The sequence below is a fragment of the Phaseolus vulgaris genome, chromosome 7, assembly GCF_000499845.2.
Source record: "Phaseolus vulgaris cultivar G19833 chromosome 7, P. vulgaris v2.0, whole genome shotgun sequence".
NCBI lineage: Eukaryota > Viridiplantae > Streptophyta > Magnoliopsida > Fabales > Fabaceae > Phaseolus > Phaseolus vulgaris.
The window spans coordinates 5,139,033-5,158,723 of NC_023753.2; the positions used below are offsets into that span (position 1 = coordinate 5,139,033).

At 32.4% G+C, this 19,691-nt stretch overlaps 2 protein-coding genes across 2 annotated transcripts; both read left to right on the forward strand.

The window, feature by feature from the left end:
• Positions 1-4,033: 4,033 nt before the first annotated feature.
• On the forward strand, positions 4,034-6,656 carry LOC137827794 (beta-conglycinin beta subunit 1-like). The gene is given in 7 exon segments (XM_068634115.1): positions 4,034-4,982; positions 5,055-5,233; positions 5,323-5,403; positions 5,499-5,774; positions 5,872-6,136; positions 6,282-6,397; positions 6,400-6,656. Coding segments are annotated over 7 exon segments (1,806 nt in total). The 5' UTR covers positions 4,034-4,216; the 3' UTR covers positions 6,523-6,656.
• Positions 6,657-13,947: 7,291 nt separating this feature from the next.
• Positions 13,948-15,858, forward strand: LOC137828005 (uncharacterized). The gene is made up of 4 exons (XM_068634396.1): positions 13,948-14,086; positions 14,253-14,558; positions 14,671-14,853; positions 15,557-15,858. Exons 1-4 carry the CDS (start codon positions 13,948-13,950, stop codon positions 15,856-15,858), a joined length of 930 nt encoding a protein of 309 aa, XP_068490497.1.
• The last annotated feature ends 3,833 nt before the right edge of the window (positions 15,859-19,691 follow it).

The window sequence follows — 19,691 nt, forward strand, 5'->3', positions numbered from 1 at the left end:
TGAACCATGATGTCAAAAAAAGATGGAGGAAAAAACATCTCCAATTCACACAAGATAACAACAATTTCATTTTGAAGTTCATCTAGTTTTGAGGGATCAATGACTTTACAACAGATGGAAGAGAAGAATGAGCACAAACGGGTTATGGTATGTCTAACATTTTTTGGTAAGATCCCACAGATAGCTACATGCAACAACTGTTGCATCAAGATGTGACAATCATGAGACTTCAACCCAATTAACTTCAAATCTTGCATTGACACTAGGCTCTTCACATTTGAGGAATGTCCTTGTGGCACTTTCACACCCTTAGACATTGACAAAAACTAATCTTTTCATCTTTTGACATTGTGTAACAGGCTGGGGGCAAATATGTACGCTTACCCATTTCTATGGGTGCCAACTCGCCGCGTATGTTCATCTCAATCAAATCTAAACGAGCATTTAGACCATCCTTCGTCTTCCCGTTAATGTTAAGAAGTGTACCAATTAAGCTATCACACGCATTCTTCTCAACATGCATTACATCTATACAATGTCTGACTTCTAACCTCGACCAGTACGGAAGATCAAAGAAGATTGATTTCTTCTTCCAAATATTTGTCACAGATGACTTTTTTTTTTACTTACCGAAGGTGTGGTCTATGTTATTTACCTTTTCGTAAACCTCAACACCGGTTAATGGAGTTGGTGGACCACTACCCTCTTGGTGTCCATTAAAGGCTTTTTTCAACCTCCGGTAAGGATGATGACTTCTAAGAAACCTCCGATGCCGAAGATATATTGTTTTCCTTCCATGTTTCAATTGTTGAGAAGCAATGTCTTCTTCGCATATTGGACATGCTTTATGACCCTTAACACTATAACCTGATAAGTTACCATATGCCGGAAAGTCATTGATGGTGCAAAATAACATGGCATGAAGCTTGAAAGTTTCATTAGCAAATTCGTCAAATACTTCAACATCGTGGTCCCACATTAACTTCAAATCTTCAATTAGAGGACTTAGATATACATCAATATCATTCCCTGGCAGTTTCGAACCAGATATCATCATAGACAACATCATGTATTTTCGCTTCATGCACAATCCAGGAGGTAAGTTGTAAATAACTAGTAAAACAGGCCATGAACTGTGATTTGTACTCATATTACCAAACGGATTCATTCCGTCTGTAGCTAAACCAAGTCAGATATTTCTTGATTCTTTACCAAACTCTGAAAACTCATCATCAAATTTCTTCCACTGAATAGAATCAGCTGGATGTCGGTACATGCCATCACATTTCCTCTCATCTACATGCCATCTAAGATTCTTAGCATCGTTTGGGTTTGCAAACAAACGCTTCATCCTTGGAATGATGGGAAGATACCACATAACCTTCATTGGGGGTCCATGCTTTTCTATATCTTCAATAGTATCATCATCTTTTTGTTTCAACTTATAACGTGATAACCCACACCTCGGACAACTTTTCAACAATTCAAAAAAATTTCTGGTATAATATACAATCATTAGGACATGCATGTATCTTTTTATACTCCATACCCATTGGACAAAGAATCTTTTTGGCCTCATAATTACGATTAGGTAGCGTATTTCCCTCTGGAAGCATATCCTTCAACAACTAAAGCAATTCCGTGAAGCTTTTATCAGTCCATCCATTTATTGCCTTCAAATTCATCAATCTTAACACCGCCGACAGCCGTGTGAAGTTAGTTGATCCAGGATACAATGGAGTCTCTGCATCGCTTGACATACTTTCATATCCATGCGCTTTTGCAAAAGACTCAACTCCTACATCACGAATCATGTCTTCCAATCGATCATCATCTACATCATCGTGTACTACTTCATCCATGGTGGACCCCACGTATTCTTCAGTTACGGAAACACGTTGTAAATTTAATAATTCACCATGCCATGTCCAAGTTGTATAAGATCGAAGAAAACCATCACATAGCAGGTGCTCCCTCATTATATTAACATCCAGTATCATTCCATTCAAACAATTAACGCACGGACACCTGATCTTTGCTCCATCATGACCACTATTAATCGCGTTACGTTGTGCAAATTGTATAAATTCTTCTTCTCCTCTCTCGTACTCCTCACTTATACGAACAGAATTCATCCAATTTCTATCCATATTATATATTCTGGAATAATTAGAATTTTTATATCAGTGTTCTATTTCACGTGTTTGCCGAGGGTTGAACACCCTCGGACTCAATACCAGAACGTATTATTGCTAAATATAAGTAACAACTAACTACTAAATAATATAAATTTTAATATAAATTACATAATACATAAAAAAAACATACAAATTCAAATTATAAATTATAATAATATAAATTTTGAAAAATACAAATTATAATACATAAAAACATACAAATTCGAAATATAATAAATACTAAATAATATAAAATTTAAAATACACAATAAATTATAATACATAAAACAAAATCCAAAAAATGCAAAAAAAAAATGTAAAAACCAACCTTGTGGTACGTTGTTGGTGAAGAGTGGAAGGGGAGAAAGAGGAAACACGGCAGCGGCGGCGAGTGCGGCGGTGGAAGCAGCGAGCCAATGGAACAATATACACCTTCAAAATGCAGAGCGAAACCCATTAAAAACGAAAGCACAATGGAAAGCAAAAGCCATTAATGGAGTTCAATGCAGTTGTGAGGGGCAATGGAAACCAATTACGTACCTTCGAAAATGCAAACTTCACAAACGAGAGAAAACGAAGAAGAGATGAGCGCAAACGGAGAATGAACGAAACTATTAAGCGCGTAAAATTTTTAGGGTAAAAACAATTTACAAATGCGACTAAACGTAAAAACCGCATTTGTAAATCAAGCTTTTTGATTTACAAATGCGGCTATTTTAATAACCGCATTTGTAAATCAAGCGCTTCGATTTACAAATGCGGCTATTACTTTTAGTCGCATTTGTAAATCAAAAAGCTTGATTTACAAATGTGGTTATTCAAATAGCCGCATTTGTAAATCAAATTAATTTAAAAAATGTCACCGCAGTTTTTACGAATGCGTTTAAGCGCTGAGCCGCATTAAATAAGAAAATAAGGAGCACTCTTTTCTTATTTTTGTACAGCTTTAACGGAGAAGCCGAGTCTGAATCACGGTTTCTGAATTGTTACTGCAAGTATGTGATTGAAGAAGGGTGCGGTTGCATTTGTCTCTATTTTATGAAAAATCAACTTAATAGTACATGTTTTACCATTTTCTTTTGTCAAATAAACTTTGAAAAATTTACTCTTAACATTATTCTTAAGAATTACATATATTCCATAAATTTTTTATATAACAAAATATCATATTATAATAAATATAATAATTTTTTTAAAATGTTAAATGAATGTAAATGTATGTAAGAATTATGTGTCCCCACTCCACGTTTCAATGGCATTCGTTTGCAATTTACCAAGTTTTGATGACAGTAGTCTGTTCTTATCACTTGTGTATACCGGATCTCTCCTCCGTTGTCACCGTCACTTCCTTTTCTTTATCCACCAGCCGTTCAAGATCACCGAATCCATGTAGATCCAAAAGGACTGCACTCAAATGCCATGCACAACAACACGTACTTACCAAGGTGTCCAACACCTTGTCAAAAGACTAGTGCTTACCACTCTTATATTCTTTATTCTTTAAGACGGTGATGGTTTTAACACCACAATCCATAAAAATATAAAAAAAATAGAAAATAATTTGAGAATTATATATAATTCTTAGATATAAATATATATATAAGAAAAATATATTTATAATTATATGATATGAATTAAAATAATAGTATTAGGAGTTGTAATTATAAAAATTATGGATTAGTATCATTATCTTAAAAAATATTAATCATATTTAATTTATTTCTTAATTTAAAATATTATTATATTATTATAGTATAGTGTTAAGTATATGTTTTTACTGAAAAAATTTCCTATTCTTAATACGAATATACCATCATTGTTTATAAGATCAAGCCAATGCGAACCAACCCCAAAACGTGTATTTTCTTCTGCTTCAATTGGACACACGTCAACCAGCAATCGATCCCGTAGCAAAATGTGCATGCAAGTTAATTACGAAGGTCTTCTGTTGTATAACTATAAATACCCGTAACATAACTCCGTCTTATCATCACCCAAAGCCAGTGAAATTTTTTAACGATTGCTACATATACCACTGAATGGGATCACGGTTTCCTTTGTTAATGTTGTTAGGAATTGTTTTCCTAGCATCAGTTTCTGAATCTTTAACGGAGAAGCCGAGTCGGCGTAAATGTGTGAAGATATGCGAGAGCGAGAAAGATCTGTCCAGGGGGCAAACATGCCAGCTTCGTTGCAAGCACGTTTCTGAGCCTGGGGGGAAAGAAGAAGAAGAAAGAGAGATTCCTGAGCCACATCTATCACACGAAGAGAGGGTGCGTCGAGAGAGAGGACACCAGGAGGGTGAGAAGAAGAAGAAGGAAGTGGAAAAAGAAGAGCGTGAAAAACCTCGTCCATTTCCACCTCCACACCCGACAGAGCATGAACGTGAAGAAGAACAGTGGACAGGACGGCATCGTCGTGGAGATCCGGAAGAGAGGGAGAGGGTGAGGCAGAGGGAGAGGGAGGAGGAGGAAATAAGAGAGAGGGAGAGGAAGAAGAAGAAGGGAGAGAAACACTGGAGACGTGAGAAGAAGGAGAAATGGGAAGAGATAGAAGAAGATCCAGGTTTCCCAAACTCAGACTCACAAACACAGAACAACCCTTTTCACTTCAGCTCGAATAGATTCCGCACTCTTTTCAAGAACAAACACGGTCACATCCGTGTCCTTCAGAGGTTTGACCAACGCAGCTCCACAAAACTTCAGAACCTTCAAGACTACCGTGTTGTGGAGTTCAAGTCCAGACCGCACACCCTTCTTCTCCCTCACCGTGCTGATGCTGATTTCCTCCTCGTTGTCCTTAGTGGTGAGTAATTACTTAATACTACTCATTAAACTTCATCACTTGCTTCTTGTATAATCAATTTTCTAATTACAGGGAGAGCCTTAATTAACTTCGTGGAACCGGAGGACAGGGACTGCTACTACCTTGACCCTGGTTATGCCCAAATAATTCCTGCAGGAACCACTTTCTACTTGGTTAACCCTGAGAGAAACAAAAATCTCAGAGTAATTAAACTCGCCATACCCGTTAACAAACCTGGCAAATTTGATGAGGTATTGTCTTTTCTTTATAAACTAATCAATCAATTCTTCTTTTAATCTGTTTCCAAATGAGAATATCAATATTTGCTCTTTCTCTCTAGAATTTCTTCCTATCTAGAACCCAAGACCAACAGTTCTACTTGCAAGGGTTCAGCGGTATTTTAGAGGCCTCCTTCGATGACGTAATCAAGACATCATCTAATTGAATTCCCATTTTCTGGTTTTGTCTAAATGTCATACTATATAAATATTACCATATATTTGCTGAATTTTATAGAGTAAATTCGAGGAGATAAACAAGGTCCTGTTTGGAGAGGAGAGGCCGCAAGAGGGAGTGATTGTGGAACTGTCAAATGAAAAGATTCGGAAACTGAGTAGAAGTGCCGAATCTAGTTCAAGGAAAATCAATTCCTTCGAATATAAACCTTTTGACTTGAGAAGTTCCAGCCCAATCTATTCCAACAAGTTTGGCGCGTTTTATGAGATCACCCCAGACAAAAATCCCCATCTTCGGAAGTTAAATATCCTCCTCAATTATGTGGATATCAACAAGGTATAAGCGCAAAAACCTTATTGACTAACAGAATTGGACTAGTTGAGTTCTGGTGAGAATGATTTATTTTGTGTGTTTTCTTGGTTAATAAATTTAGGGAGGTCTTCTTCTGCCACACTACAATTCAAAGGCTATAGTCATACTGGTGGTTAGTGAAGGAGAAGCAAACATTGAACTTCTTGGCCTAAGAGAACAACAACAAGAGGAACGTAGGGAAGTGCAGAAGTATAGAGCTGAGTTATCTGAAGATGATGTATTTATAATCCCAGCAGCTTATCCAGTTGCCATCAACGCAACCTCCAATCTGAATTTCATTGCTTTCGGTATCAATGCTGAGAACAACCAGAGGAACTTCCTTGCAGGTATATGTACTATATATCACCACCATCAAATTGAATATACTGCTCTTGTTTGTTTTATGGCATACGAAACCTTTTATTTAGAATTGTAATTGGTAGTGGTGATGAGGTTGTTTATTTACAATAATGCTAAATTGAAAATTTGAAGGTGAGAAAGAGAATGTGATAAGCGAGATACCTAGACAAGTGTTGGAGGTGAATGTTGAGAAGCTAATAAAGAAGCAGAGAGAATCATACTTTGTGGATGCGCAGCCTCAACAACAACAAAAGGAGAATACTGGGAGAAACGGAAGAAAGGTTCCTTTGTCTTCAATTTTGGGCGCTCTCTACTAAATATTCTATGCCGCAAGAGTTCATACACCGTTGGACGAAAGTATCCGGCTATGTAACTATAATAACTTGAGCACCACCTTTGTATTAAGAATAAATAAATTTAGCATATGATTGTCTCAAGAAGCTGCTCACCGGATTCCTGAAGCAGCGAGAGCTGTGAATTCAATGGATGACAAATTTACATTTTGGGGATTTCATCTGTCGAGAGAAATTGCAAGTGATAAGTATCGATTACATAATACATAGGAAAACATAGGGTTTTCAAGTAAAAAAAATTATATAACTTGTGGAAGGAAGAAATATAAAGAAAAGTGTAAAAGAAATATTATATATAGTTCAGGGTTTGGCTATAAATATGAAAGAAAAGTGTAAAAAATAATCAATAAATGTATAACATCATACAACATAGCATTTCAATCATACAACATGTGCATTTCAATGTAATTTGCTTCCCTCTTATATAAGGGTTGTCCTCATTGTTTTCTTCATTAAATACAACAATACCAATTTAAAAAATTACTAATAATAAAAATTATTAATAATTTAAAAAATTTATTAATTATAAAAATTATTTTAAATATCAATTAAATTTTTAAAAATTAATTTATAAATTTTATTAATAATTAAAACTACAAAAAATTATTTTTGTAGACATTGATTTTTGTAAACATTAAAAAATAGTATCTAATTTAATTATTATAATAATTTTTATTTGTTTTCTAAAATTAATTTTTATTCAATAATTTTAATTTTATATTTAATAATTTTGGTTTTTATAGTTTTTAAAATAGTACCTTATTTAATTATTATTTTTTTAAAATTAGTTTTTATTTAATAATTTTTTAGTAGTTACTTAAAGTTTATTAAGTAATTTTTTATTAAGTAATTTTAAAAAAATTATGGTGTTTTAAAAAAAATATTTTGATTAGTTGTTTTTCTTTTTAAAAACCTTTCTTTCTTTCAATACTTGTTAAATATTTATAAAATTCATTCAAATTTTCAAAGTACTTTTGTTCATATTAATTGCATTTAGTTTCTTTTGTGATTTTGTTTAAATAATTTATTGTATTTCACGAAATTTTTAAATCTCAATTTTATTGTTGAATCAAATAATTTGTAGGTCACATTATTATTATCTACTCAACTTTATTAATTCATTTACTTTATCGTTTTCATATGAGAATAAATTTTTAATCTCAAAAAAATTTGAGTATTCAATCATGTAAACTTTTAGTTTAGTACTAACAAAAAAATTATTTATCCTCTTTATTCTATGTGATCTTTAGTTTTCTTTTATTTGAAGAACATTTTTTCTCTCTTAATAATTTGATTTGTTTGATATGTATCAAGTTTATTGAAATCTATAAGATATTTTTTCCCTTATCACAATCTTAAGTACATCTACTTTGTTTGTGACGATTTATTTGAAATGGTATATTGCATCTCCGAAAAATGTAACCCTTAATTTCATCAAATAAATTAATTTCTAAAATACATATTTAATTATTTTTATTTTTTCATTACAGAAAAATCAAATTTATTGGTAAGTAAATTCAGTGAATCTATAGATAAATTTACCATGAATTTATATTCATGGATATTATTAGTGATATTAATAATATTATTATTTTCATTAATAATATTTTTGTTAATTTATTAATAATAATGTTAATAAAAATATGAATATTAATAAAAAATGTTAACATTTATTATTATTATTTATTAATAATAATATTATGAATATTATTAAAAATATTAATAATATAAATAATAATAATAATAATAATAATAAGTTAGAGAAAATTTTGAGATTTCTTTTAGAAAAATGACAAAATTTTATAAGTAAAATCTGATAGGTGAAATTCTAATATATATAACACTAAAGAAAATCATGAAATAGAAACCAATTTTAAATACAAAAAATAATTAGTTGTTATATTAACTAAATTAAAGACCGTTTTAGAGATTTTTTATTTTTAAATTAATTTCTATTATTGTTAAATGGTTTCTAAATTAGTATCTCACTCAAAACTAAGATTTTTCTACCAAATTTAGAATCTAAATTATTGGTTGTTAAAACTGCTAGATACAAAACTAGAAATCATTTAACAATAGAAACTAATTTAGAAATTAAGATCTCTAATTTAATTACTATTACAACTAATTATTTTGGTCTTTAAAAATTTAGTTTTGATGATTTTTATTCTTTTTAAATCATTCTTATTAAACTTTAAAAAAAACGTGTATTATAATATTTGAATATTTTTGTATAAATACATATATAGAAAAAGAAAATAAATAAAAAAATATGATTTTGCTTTATAAGGTAATTAAAATTAATTTATGTGCCTTGATCTTTTAAAATTAAATAAAAAAGTTGCTGTTTAAAAAAATTATAATTTGATTCTTGTGTTAACTAAACGATTAACTTTATCTTCTTATTTTGTTTTAAGTTCTTTAAAAAAAAATATCGAATAGGATCACAATCTTTACAGTATATTTAACAAAACTAGTTGATAGTGGCTAAAGTAACTTATGAAATAGGTATAAGTACTATCTATTTGAAAATGTGAAATATAAATATACACATATTTATAAGATATATTATATATAAATTTTATCTAAAAATACGTTTGACAAGTTTATAATTTTTTAAATTATTTTTTAACTCTTAAAATTTTTATTTGTGCAGAACATTGTATTTTTTTTAATTTCAATTATTATATTTTTCATATGAGATAATTAAAAATTAATCTTATATTAAATTTTATAAGATTTGATAAATTTTTAAATTGAGTAAAAGTAATGTTAAAATATATTTATATTTTTTGTAGTATTAATTAGTGTATTGATGACAAAATAAATAGTCAAACATAAATTAATATTAAAAAATAAAATAAAATTATCGTTATCAATTTTTTGAAGTATAATATTAAATTAATAAAAGAAATACTATAACATAATATAATAATCAAAATAAATAGTATAACATAAAAAAAAAATATAATAAATAAGTAACAGTCCTTATTTAAAAGAATAATAAATAAATTTAATGAATATTTGAGAAATAAACTAGGAAATATAAAATTCTAGAACGTGGAAATTAGCATTTTAAAAAGGAAGAATATTATTATGATGACTTTACACATTAAAAAGAAAAAAAAGGGTTTTAATGAAGATTATTTAACGGAATTAATATATTTTTAGGAATTAATCTAAAACCTCAGTAAAATAACATAAATTTTTATAATCTTGAAATAGTTGTTGTTCTTGTTGGTGGTGATTGTGATTGTGGTAGGTAGAGACTATTGAGACATAAAATTAACTAACTGATGTTGGTAGGATTAAGAATGTAGTTACAGTTTTTTTTTGTTGGTAAACCAACCTGACTTTACATTGGAATCTATAATCTGATAACTCCCATCTACACCAACAATCACCCATAATATCAAAATTCAAATACATACATTATAAAGAAAATCTAAAATTACATACCAATTATAACATATTAATAAAAATTGATATGTAAAATAAACATTATATATAAATATTTATATATGAATTTTAATTTATATATAAGATATTTAAAATTTAATTTAAAAATAAAAATTATTATATATGAATATAATTCATATATAAGATATTTAAAAATTTAATTAAAAAAATAATTACATACAGATATAATACATATATAATTTATTTTAAATTTAATTAAAAAATAATAAAAAATATTACATACGAATATTATTCGTATATAACGTATTACAAATTTAATTAAAAAAAACTATTACATACGAATTAAATTTATATATAACTTATTTTAAATTTAATTAAAAAATAATAAAAAATGTTGCATGTTAATATAATTCGCACGTAATGTAAATTAAAGAAATTTGTTACATACGGATAAAATTCATACATAATTTATTTCAAATTTAATTAAAATATAACTAAAATGTTACATACAAATTATATTTATGTATAATTTATTAAAAATTTAAGTAAAAAAAAAATCGTATGTAATTTATTTCAAATTTAATTAAAAAATAATAAATAATAATAATATTAACCATACTTAATAATATTAACAATATCTAATAATATTATTTTTTATCTTTAAAATTAATTTTTATTTAATAATTTTCTTGTAATAAAATACTATTTAAACTGGTTTTTCAAAGTTACTAAAAAGCATTTGTTTGTAAAATGCTCTTAATCACATTGAATAAATTTTTAGCTAGTAAAAAAACTGGAAACTAGTTAGAAAAATCTTATCAATCATAGTTTATGCTTTAGTTCATTTTTTAAAGTATTTTTTAAATTAACAATTAAGTTGTTAGTTGGTTAAATGTTTAAAAATTAACTACTAACTAAGAATGTATTTATTAACATAAAATTTCTTGTTAAAACTAGATATGTTAACTTAGCTGATAAATATATGATGAAAAAATAGTCAGTAAAACCTTTAGCTACATACTAAAATCTAACTCTTGCAAACACATTCTGTGAACTGCATTTTATAAATCATGGTTTGGCTCGTCCTCTGCTTCCAATTGAGTATTCATTTCATTCTTAGCAGATGATGGAGGTGGGTTCAATAGATAGTTGTTGTAGTCTTCTTCTGTTGGTACAGGATAATGTTTTACTTCATTATCTTCTACTAAGCTGTCTGCGAAGTACAAAGATATTTCAATTCAATTAATAATTTTCTTTTTATGAAGAAAACACACAGGCACAATGAGCATAATTAGTGAAAAATATTAAACTAAAGAAAATAACAATATATTATCTGTCATTTTGTTTTGAAGCTTATCGTGCCAAAGTTTTTAAAGGATGGCAATTTAAAAACACAAAAGAGTGAGTGGAAAATATGATGGTTAAGATTTTTATTGGTTGGCTTGCATTATGCTCAAAAAGGGAAAAGAAATACAAAAACAAATAATAAAAAAGAAATAGCGTGAAAATGAAAATCATTTCATGAAAATAAATAGTCAAACATGGTTGACATATTAAATATGTTACAGGATGCCATGTAAGAAAACTTGACAAATTATTAAAGATTACAGTGGAATTAATTCTCACCTAATGGATAAAAAAATCCATGCCAAGACAAAAAAAGAGTTACATAATATTTGCAAGAGTGAAATATGGCAATCCTAACTTTTTCCTTCCCTTAAGTGTGTATAAAAAAATTAGAACATGCATGTGTGAGTTTTAGGAATCATGATGATGTTTAAATGATTATATTTTTGACAATAATGCCAAATGTTTAAGATAAAGACACACTAAACCTCTTGAACATTGCGTAGTCATAAAACCATAAAATGAAGCCGAAACTGCATTTGTTAACTTCCAAAAACCAGGTATTATAGTATTTTTCTTATTAGAATAATATGGTATGGGGAGAGAGATACGATGTCCATAGAAATTAAATTACCACATAACGTTGGGTTTCTGCACCGGCCATGGCACCACCACTTGCAGAAAGATGCGGGGTAAATGCAAGCTTCATGGCAATAATTGTAGCACCCTGTGTGTTTTTCTTCTAAGGTCTCTGCTTTAACACATGCAACGACTACATGGCACACCAATAACAATGCAACGTATTTGTCTCTCATCTCACCTTATTTCTTTGTTTTCTATTACTTTTATTTGGCAATGGTGGTTTGTTAGTAATTCCTCCTTCCCCAGTTCCATGACCCTAGTTTTCAAAGAATGACGGGCACAAATATAGCTCGATAAATGACTGCTGAACCACAAATAATGTAATGGTTCATTGCTAAATTTGGGATCTTGCTATTAAGTGTCGTAATGATAATACAAAGAAACTATATATTTACCAATAGTCTAGCATAAAAATAGGTTTGGCTCTCTCGTCTTTCTTTATCCAGAGTGCTCTACAAAATAATTTCAATAGTGGAAACAACGATTTCGAAAACTCAAAGCAATAACTGTTTGAAAACATAAAGTTGTCACCAACGTTGTTAAAAAAAATGGTAAATGTGTTAAAATTGGAGAATAGTCTTCAGAAAAAATAAAAATTTGAACTAAAGATTAATTAAAAAATTAACACTTTATGACTTTAACTAAAAATTTATAACTAATTAATTAACTAAACAAAAACTATTAATAAATTAAAATAATATTTTTATCCATAAAATAAATAAATAAATATGAGAGTATTTACTCCAACCTATATTCAAAATCATTCAAAATAAAGAATGGTTCAAAATTGTGTTTGAGGTGGTTGACTCTTGGGCAGAAGCGTACGCAGCAGACCATAAAATCGTTTGCGTCAGATGTTACGATATTCTTATGACCCTATGGAATAAGGATTGTTTCTCTAAAGTGCTTGGAGAAGTTGCATCATTGGTAAAGGTTGATGAATCCACGGAGTAGTGGGAAAAGCTTGAATATGCAAGAATCCAAGTTCGACTCCCTAAACATTGCAGCGCCAGAATGGCTAAGAGGATGCAGATTAATGGTCAGATTCTCAGCACATGTATCGAAGAAGACAAGCCAAGCGACTATGGAGGCCATTGTCAATGTCAGTGTAACCATGATGCGTCCTCAGATAGTGTTTCATCCTCCGAAACCTATGTCGAGGATACTTTTTGCCGCGAAAATAGATGCGGTGCTGAGAGTGGGTTTGATGCAGGGGAGAACTGGCGGTCGGAGGTGGCAAGGGAGGGAGGAGAGCGACAAAACAAAGAAACGACAAAGAATTTCCTAGAAGAGGTAACAGTTGCGAAAACAAAGGAGTGGTAGGGAAGAGAGACAAAAACTTTCACAAATAAGGTAAAGGTGAGTAAGAAGGAGGTTGTTATGCATGGGACAACTTTGTTAGTCAACTCTGCTTTTGTCACAGTAAATACAACATGCTATAGCCGCTCTGCCCAACTAGCCATGGATAACCTAGTTGATGCGGTGGAGGTTTGACGATAGCGGAGCGGAGGCGAAGGCGTCATCTAATGTAGCGGAGACAAAGGTAGGAGGACATGATGGGGAACACAAAAAGAACCATGGTCAAGACATCTTCGTCACTCAGCATACCAATCTGGAGGCAGATGCGAAAGGAGATGAAGTGGAGGTGACGACTAAGTTGGCAGAGAATCAAGTGTCGCTCTATACTCATGGAAGTTCATTACCGTGTGAAAAGGGGCCACAATCCAACCTAGTCAACCATGGAGGCCGAGTAATTGAACATGGAGGGGACAACGTTGTCTTGTTACCTATACCAATCTTACCCGGTGGCAGTGGAGCTGATAGGGGGAGGATTAAATATGCCACTTAGACATCAGAGAAGGCGAGGCCTTTGGGAATTGGGGGTGTCCAGTTCTAGGCCAGAAGGGAAGTCCAATTCTAAGTTTGTGGTTCGCTACATTTAGGAAACAACTCATCATCCAGTAAGAGTTCAAACTTTGTCGCGTTATCTGATGGAGATATTAACAATTGTAATAATAGATTCTGGAATCCTGAGAATGGAGCTGATTCAATTAGACTTTGGGATCTTGGCAAACAAATTGGGGGTTATGTGCGGCGGAGAGGAGGAAGAGATTCTTGAAGAGTTAGAACGTTTGGAAGAAAGAGATTTTGATGTATTGAAGAGGCAGGAGGAGGGTAACAAAAGTGGTTTTTTATGATTGTCACAAGCTTAAATATTAGAGGTCTTGGAGGGGTCACAAAATCAAGATACATTAGACATCTTGTTGTAAGTGTGGGAGTGGAGGTGATGTGCTTACAAGAAAAAAAACGGTCACATGTTCTGAGGTGTTTCTCTCTATAGGGGATAGTAATGTTGGGTGGGTGCCTAATGATGGTGTAAATGGTGCTCACAACCTGCTCACTATGTGGTACAAAGACGCTTTCTATTGTGATAGTCACCTGACGGGGAAAGACTTCGTGGCTATTTTTGGTCACCATCTTAAAGCTAAAATGAAGTGCGTAGTGTTCAATGTGTATGCTCTCTGTATCTTGAGTGAAAAAGTTGCATTATGTGAGGAATTATCATCCAACAAAGTTGGCCAACAAAATATGATGTGGTGTTTTTGTGGAGATTTTAATGTCGTTAGAAGTGCAAATGAAAGGAAAGGTGTCTGTGAAAGGGGAGCAATACGAGTGAAACCAAGAGATTTAATCTCTTTATCGAGAGGAACTTTTTGTTGGACTTACCAATTCTTACTAAGAAGTTTACGTGGTTTAAGTCAAATGGGTCAGTGAAGAGCAGACAGTTCTTGTTACTGAAGAATGGTTACACGTGTGGCCAATGTGCAAACAATATGTCCAACCTAGAGTAATTTCGGATCATTGTGCACTAGTGGTGAAGTCTATGATTAAGGATTGGGAGCCAAGGCCGTTCAGAACTATTGATGCGTGGAATTGGGAGAGTAGGTTCAAAGACTTGTTTAAAGATAAATAGAATTCTTATGCAACGAGTGGGAATGGGTTGACGACCATCAAAGGAAAATTTAAACTCCTCAAGGCTAACCTTAAGGCATGGAACCGTGATGTGTATGGGCTTTTGGACACAAAAAAAGAAGAATATTCTAAGGGGCATTGAGGAATTGGATATCTGAGATGACTGTAGCAAGCTCTCGGGAGGGGACAGGTTGAAGAGAATGGATCTTATTAGTCAATTGAGGATAATCAACAAAAAGTTAGACTCTTTATTCAGGCAAAAGGCAAGAGCTAAATGGCTTAAATATGAGGATTCTAGTTCAAAATATTACCACTCTATGATTAGATGGAGAAGACTTAAGGAATGAAGTTAAAGGAGTTGAAGTGAGGGGTCAATGGTGTGAGGAACCAAATATTGTTCGTAGGGAAGCGAAGGCTTTGTTCGAAGCTAAATTTATGGCCACACATGACCTGGGGGTTAGACTTGGAAATGTGGAGTTTAAATCTCTATCCGTGGAGGACAACCATAAGTTGAGGAAGAAGTAAAGGAAGGGGTTTGGTAGTGTAAAGGATCAAAAAGCCCTGAGTCGAATGGGTTTAACTTTAACTTCATCAAGAATAATTTAAGCACTCTTAAGCAATATGTTGTAGTAGCTATTCATCTTTTCCATGAATTGGGTTCTATTCCTAAAGGGTGCAATGCTTCATTTATAGCTCTAGTACCTAAAGTGAACGACCCAGCACAATTGGATCAATATAGACCTATCTCATTAGTGGGAGCCTTATATAAGATTATAACAAAGGTTTTATCTTGTAGAATTAAGAATGTCTTGCCCTCAGTCATTGATGAGAATCAGTCAGTGTTCCTAAAGGAGAAAGAGATGCTAGATAGTGTTCTAGTGGCCAATGAGGTTGTAGAAAAGCTCAAAAGGTGTAGGAGGAGTGGGTTATGCTTGAAGGTGGATTATGAGAAGGCGTATGACTCGATAAGATGAGATTTCTTAGTTCATATGATGCTGAATATGGGGTTCCCCAGTAGATGGATTCAGTGGATCAAAGGTTGTTTGGAATTTGCATCAGTCTCAGTCCTGGTGAACAGTAGTCCTACCGAATAATTTAAACCTATGCGTGGTTTAAGGCAAGGTGACCCGTTGACTATGTTCCTCTTTCTTATAGTAGCTGAAGGTTTAGCTGGATTAGTGAAACAACCTCTAAAAGCAAAAATTCTTCAAGGTGTGAAGGTTGGGAAGCTAGAAATAGATACGTGTGTGCTACAATTTGTTGATGATACTCTTTTCCTATGCGACAGTAATCATGACAATGTGGTTACAATTAAGGTTATCCTAAGGTGCTATAGCGTCCGGGTTGAAAATTAATTTTCAGAAATTTAAGTTGACAAGCTTAAATTTTGAAAGGAACGCTCTTGCATGTTATGCCAAATACTTAAATTGTACTCAAATGAAAGTACTCTTCAAGTACCTGGGGTTGGAAGTAGGCGAAAACCATAAAACGAAAATATTTTGGGAATCAATTTTGAACAAAATCAGTAAAAGGCTTAGTGTATGGAAGGGAAGATTTCTGTCAATGGCAAATAGGATTTGCCTCATAAAGTCTGTCTTTATTGCATTGCCTACTTTTTTATATGTCCTTCTTTAAAATACCGGAATCGATTTGCAAAAGCATCATCAACATCCAAAGGAGATTCATGTGGGGATGGGAGAAAGCAAATAAACCAATGTCATGGGTAAGTTGAGAGAAAATGTGCTACCCTAAGAAGGAGGAAGGGTTGAGAATTAAAGACATTAGAAAGTTCAATGTGGCTCTTCTAACCAAATGGAAATGGAGGTTGTTGTCTGAAGAAAGAGGGAAGTGGAAAGAAATATAGATCTCTAAATATAGTACGAAATCAGGTCATAATCATCTACATCTGAAAGAAAAATCCTGGTGGTGGAGAGATTTATCTAAAGTCTATGGTGAGGGAGTTAGCACTGGGTTGTTCCAAAAGGCTATAGGGTGGAAAATAGGAGAACGGGACAAAGCCAGATTTTGGGAAGACACTTGGGTAGGTCATGTCAAACTTAAAACTTTGTTTTCGAGACTGTTTTCAATATCTTTGGATCAAGGGAAGAAGGTGGGAGATGTAGGTGGATGGCAAGAATTGTATGACAATGGAGGTTGAGATGGACACGTGAATTGTTGGTATGGGAGTCTAGTCAAGTACAAGAATTAACAACATGTATCTCACGGGTCAACTTGATTAGGGAGACGAAAGACGTAGAGGTGTGGGGGTGACGAAGTAGGGGTCTTTACTGTGAAAGCGGCTTATGGGTGCCTGTCCAACCACATGATTGAGTACGTCCTTGGATGTTTTAAGATACTCTGAAAGATTAAGGCAATGTTCTATGTGATGGTTACTGCATGGAGGATTTTGCTTGATAAATCCCCAACAAGACTGAGCCTTATTAGTAGAGGGGTGATGATTACTAACTCCACATGTGCGCTATGCCAAGGTGTGGTGCATCAGCCCAACATCTGTTTCTTGAATGCATCGTTGCTCACAGAGTGTGGTTCCTATGCTTCAGATGGATAAGCATTTTATTTGTACAACATAAAGACTTGATTTATCACTTTGAAAGTTTTCACTTAATGCATATGAATGTCAAATAAAATCTGATCTGGAAAGAAATTTGGGCGACTGTGGTAAGATGTATATGACCAAAGAAATTGTGTTATTTTTAATCAGGGAGTAGTTGACGCGGAAAAAATTCTTTATATGTCTATTCTCAAAATCTAGTTGTGGTTGAAACATAGGTCAAGCTCCTTTGAATACACGTTCTCTCGGATTGGTATTTAAATCTTGTCCTGTGCATGAAAAGTTATAGATAATGGGAAAACTGGGCAGAGGTATATCATCAGGGAGGAGCAGATCCCCTTCCATCTTGTGGGTGTTGTTGTGTCTTTGGGTACATGGAGTAAGATGGCGGTACTCTCAAATGTGATGATGGAGGTGCAGAGGATCATGCTGCTTCTGATTTGGGTGCAAAAGTAGTATTTGTTTAGTTTTCTGTTTAGATGTGTGAGCCTAGTATGGGGATTGCAACTCCAAGGTATCATGCAATGTCACGGAATGCACCAATTACCAGCTAAAGTATTTAGGTGGGAGCTTCGGTTTTTATGCTGGTACTGTCACGGTAAAAATGCAATTTATGCAGGGTTGGAATCTTATATCTGGTAGGTGGTTTGGTGGGAAACCTCAGGCTAAAGGAGGTGCAAGGGTACAAGATGGTATGAGGAGTAGGCTTGATGAAGATGGATTTGGCTGACACGAGAGGATGGTGCAAAGTTGCTGGTATTTGTGCAGTTTTTACTGCATAATATCTTGCTGCATAACGTCATTTTGCAGTTAAGAGGAGCGGGTGCAATGTTAATGAAGATTATAGAGGTAGATGGATTGTCCTAAAGGATTCTTTGGTCGTGAAGATTGCAATGTCTTGCAGCTCCTTTCTGGTTAGCTGTTGTTGTCTGAAGGAAGGCACCAGTCTGCTGGTGGTGACAGAGGTGGGACGTAATCAGATGCCTCCCAGTCTTGCTGTGAAATCCACCAGTTTTCTTGTTCAAATTCGTAGAGTGCAGGTTTGTGTCAATGCTGGTCTTTTGGGTGAGGTGAAGCTGTAGCATGCGGTAGGTGTTGGACTATGGTTCGGTGCAAGTCACGAAGATGCCATGCAGCAGTTTAAGTAGTTTTGTGAGTACCTATTGAGTTGTGATGGTTTTTTATCTGAAGCAAAATTACGGTCTTAGCAGGCACCCCTTTTCAAAGTGAAAGTCTTCTGTTTCCTTGTGGTTTGCTTTTTTATAGCTAGTTGTACAATATTTTGTAACGGGTAATGATATTTTCAAACAATATTGCTTCACTTTATATCTATAATAAAATATTAATATTTATAATAAAAAAAACAAATGTTTTTAGTGAAAATAATGTAAAATATTAAAATAATTTTTAAAATTAAAAATAATTAAAATATTAAAATTTAGTAGGGTGTAAGGTGCATGGTGTTAAATAATCATTTTTTTTTTATAATAAATCAAAGTTTAAGAGTTTAGGTTTGTTTTTGGCCTAAGCCTATATATTAAATAATCATTTTTTTTTTATAATAAATCAAAGTTTAAGAGTTTAGGTTTGTTTTTGGCCTAAGCCTATATATGGTTAGCCTATACATGGTTAGGATCTCTTGGTTCTTACAAACATTTGTTTTGTCCTATTTGCTACATTCCATTCCATAATCCGTCACAATTCATGTAATTTATTAAAGATTTTGTCCTATACATTCCATATAATCCGTCACAATTCATATAATTTATTAAAGTAAGAAGAAATTTATTTTGATATTTTGTTACTATCAGCTAACCATATCAAATTAGCTTCCTTTAATATTTTGTTCCCATCAGCTAACCATATCAAATTAGCTTCACAGAAAGCCAACACATAAAACACAATTGTTACCACCAGCTAACCATATCACATTACCTTCACACAGAAAGTCAACACATAAAATACAAGCATGCCAACACATAAAACACAAGCATCATTTATAATAATATTTTAAATTAAAAAGTTAAAATAAAAAGTATTAAATATTAATATATTACTATGTAAGGTACATATAGTGTTAATATATCATAACATCCTTTGTTTATTTCTCTTTATAATAATATAAATATTTTAAACTAAAAAGTTAATAATATAATAATATTTTAAACTAAAAAGTTAAAATAAAAAGTATTAAATATTAATGTATTACTATGTAAGGTGCATATAGTGTTAATA

Bases quoted from the DNA above. Each gene is read 5' to 3' on its own strand.
- LOC137828005 (XM_068634396.1), top strand. From the start codon at position 13,948: ATGGAGCTGATTCAATTAGACTTTGGGATCTTGGCAAACAAATTGGGG. The intron at 14,559-14,670 runs GTGTCTGTGAAA...ACGTGGTTTAAG, and splicing joins AAGTGCAAATGAAAGGAAAG to TCAAATGGGTCAGTGAAGAG. The intron at 14,854-15,556 runs GTAGGTTCAAAG...CTATTCCTAAAG, and splicing joins TGATGCGTGGAATTGGGAGA to GGTGCAATGCTTCATTTATA.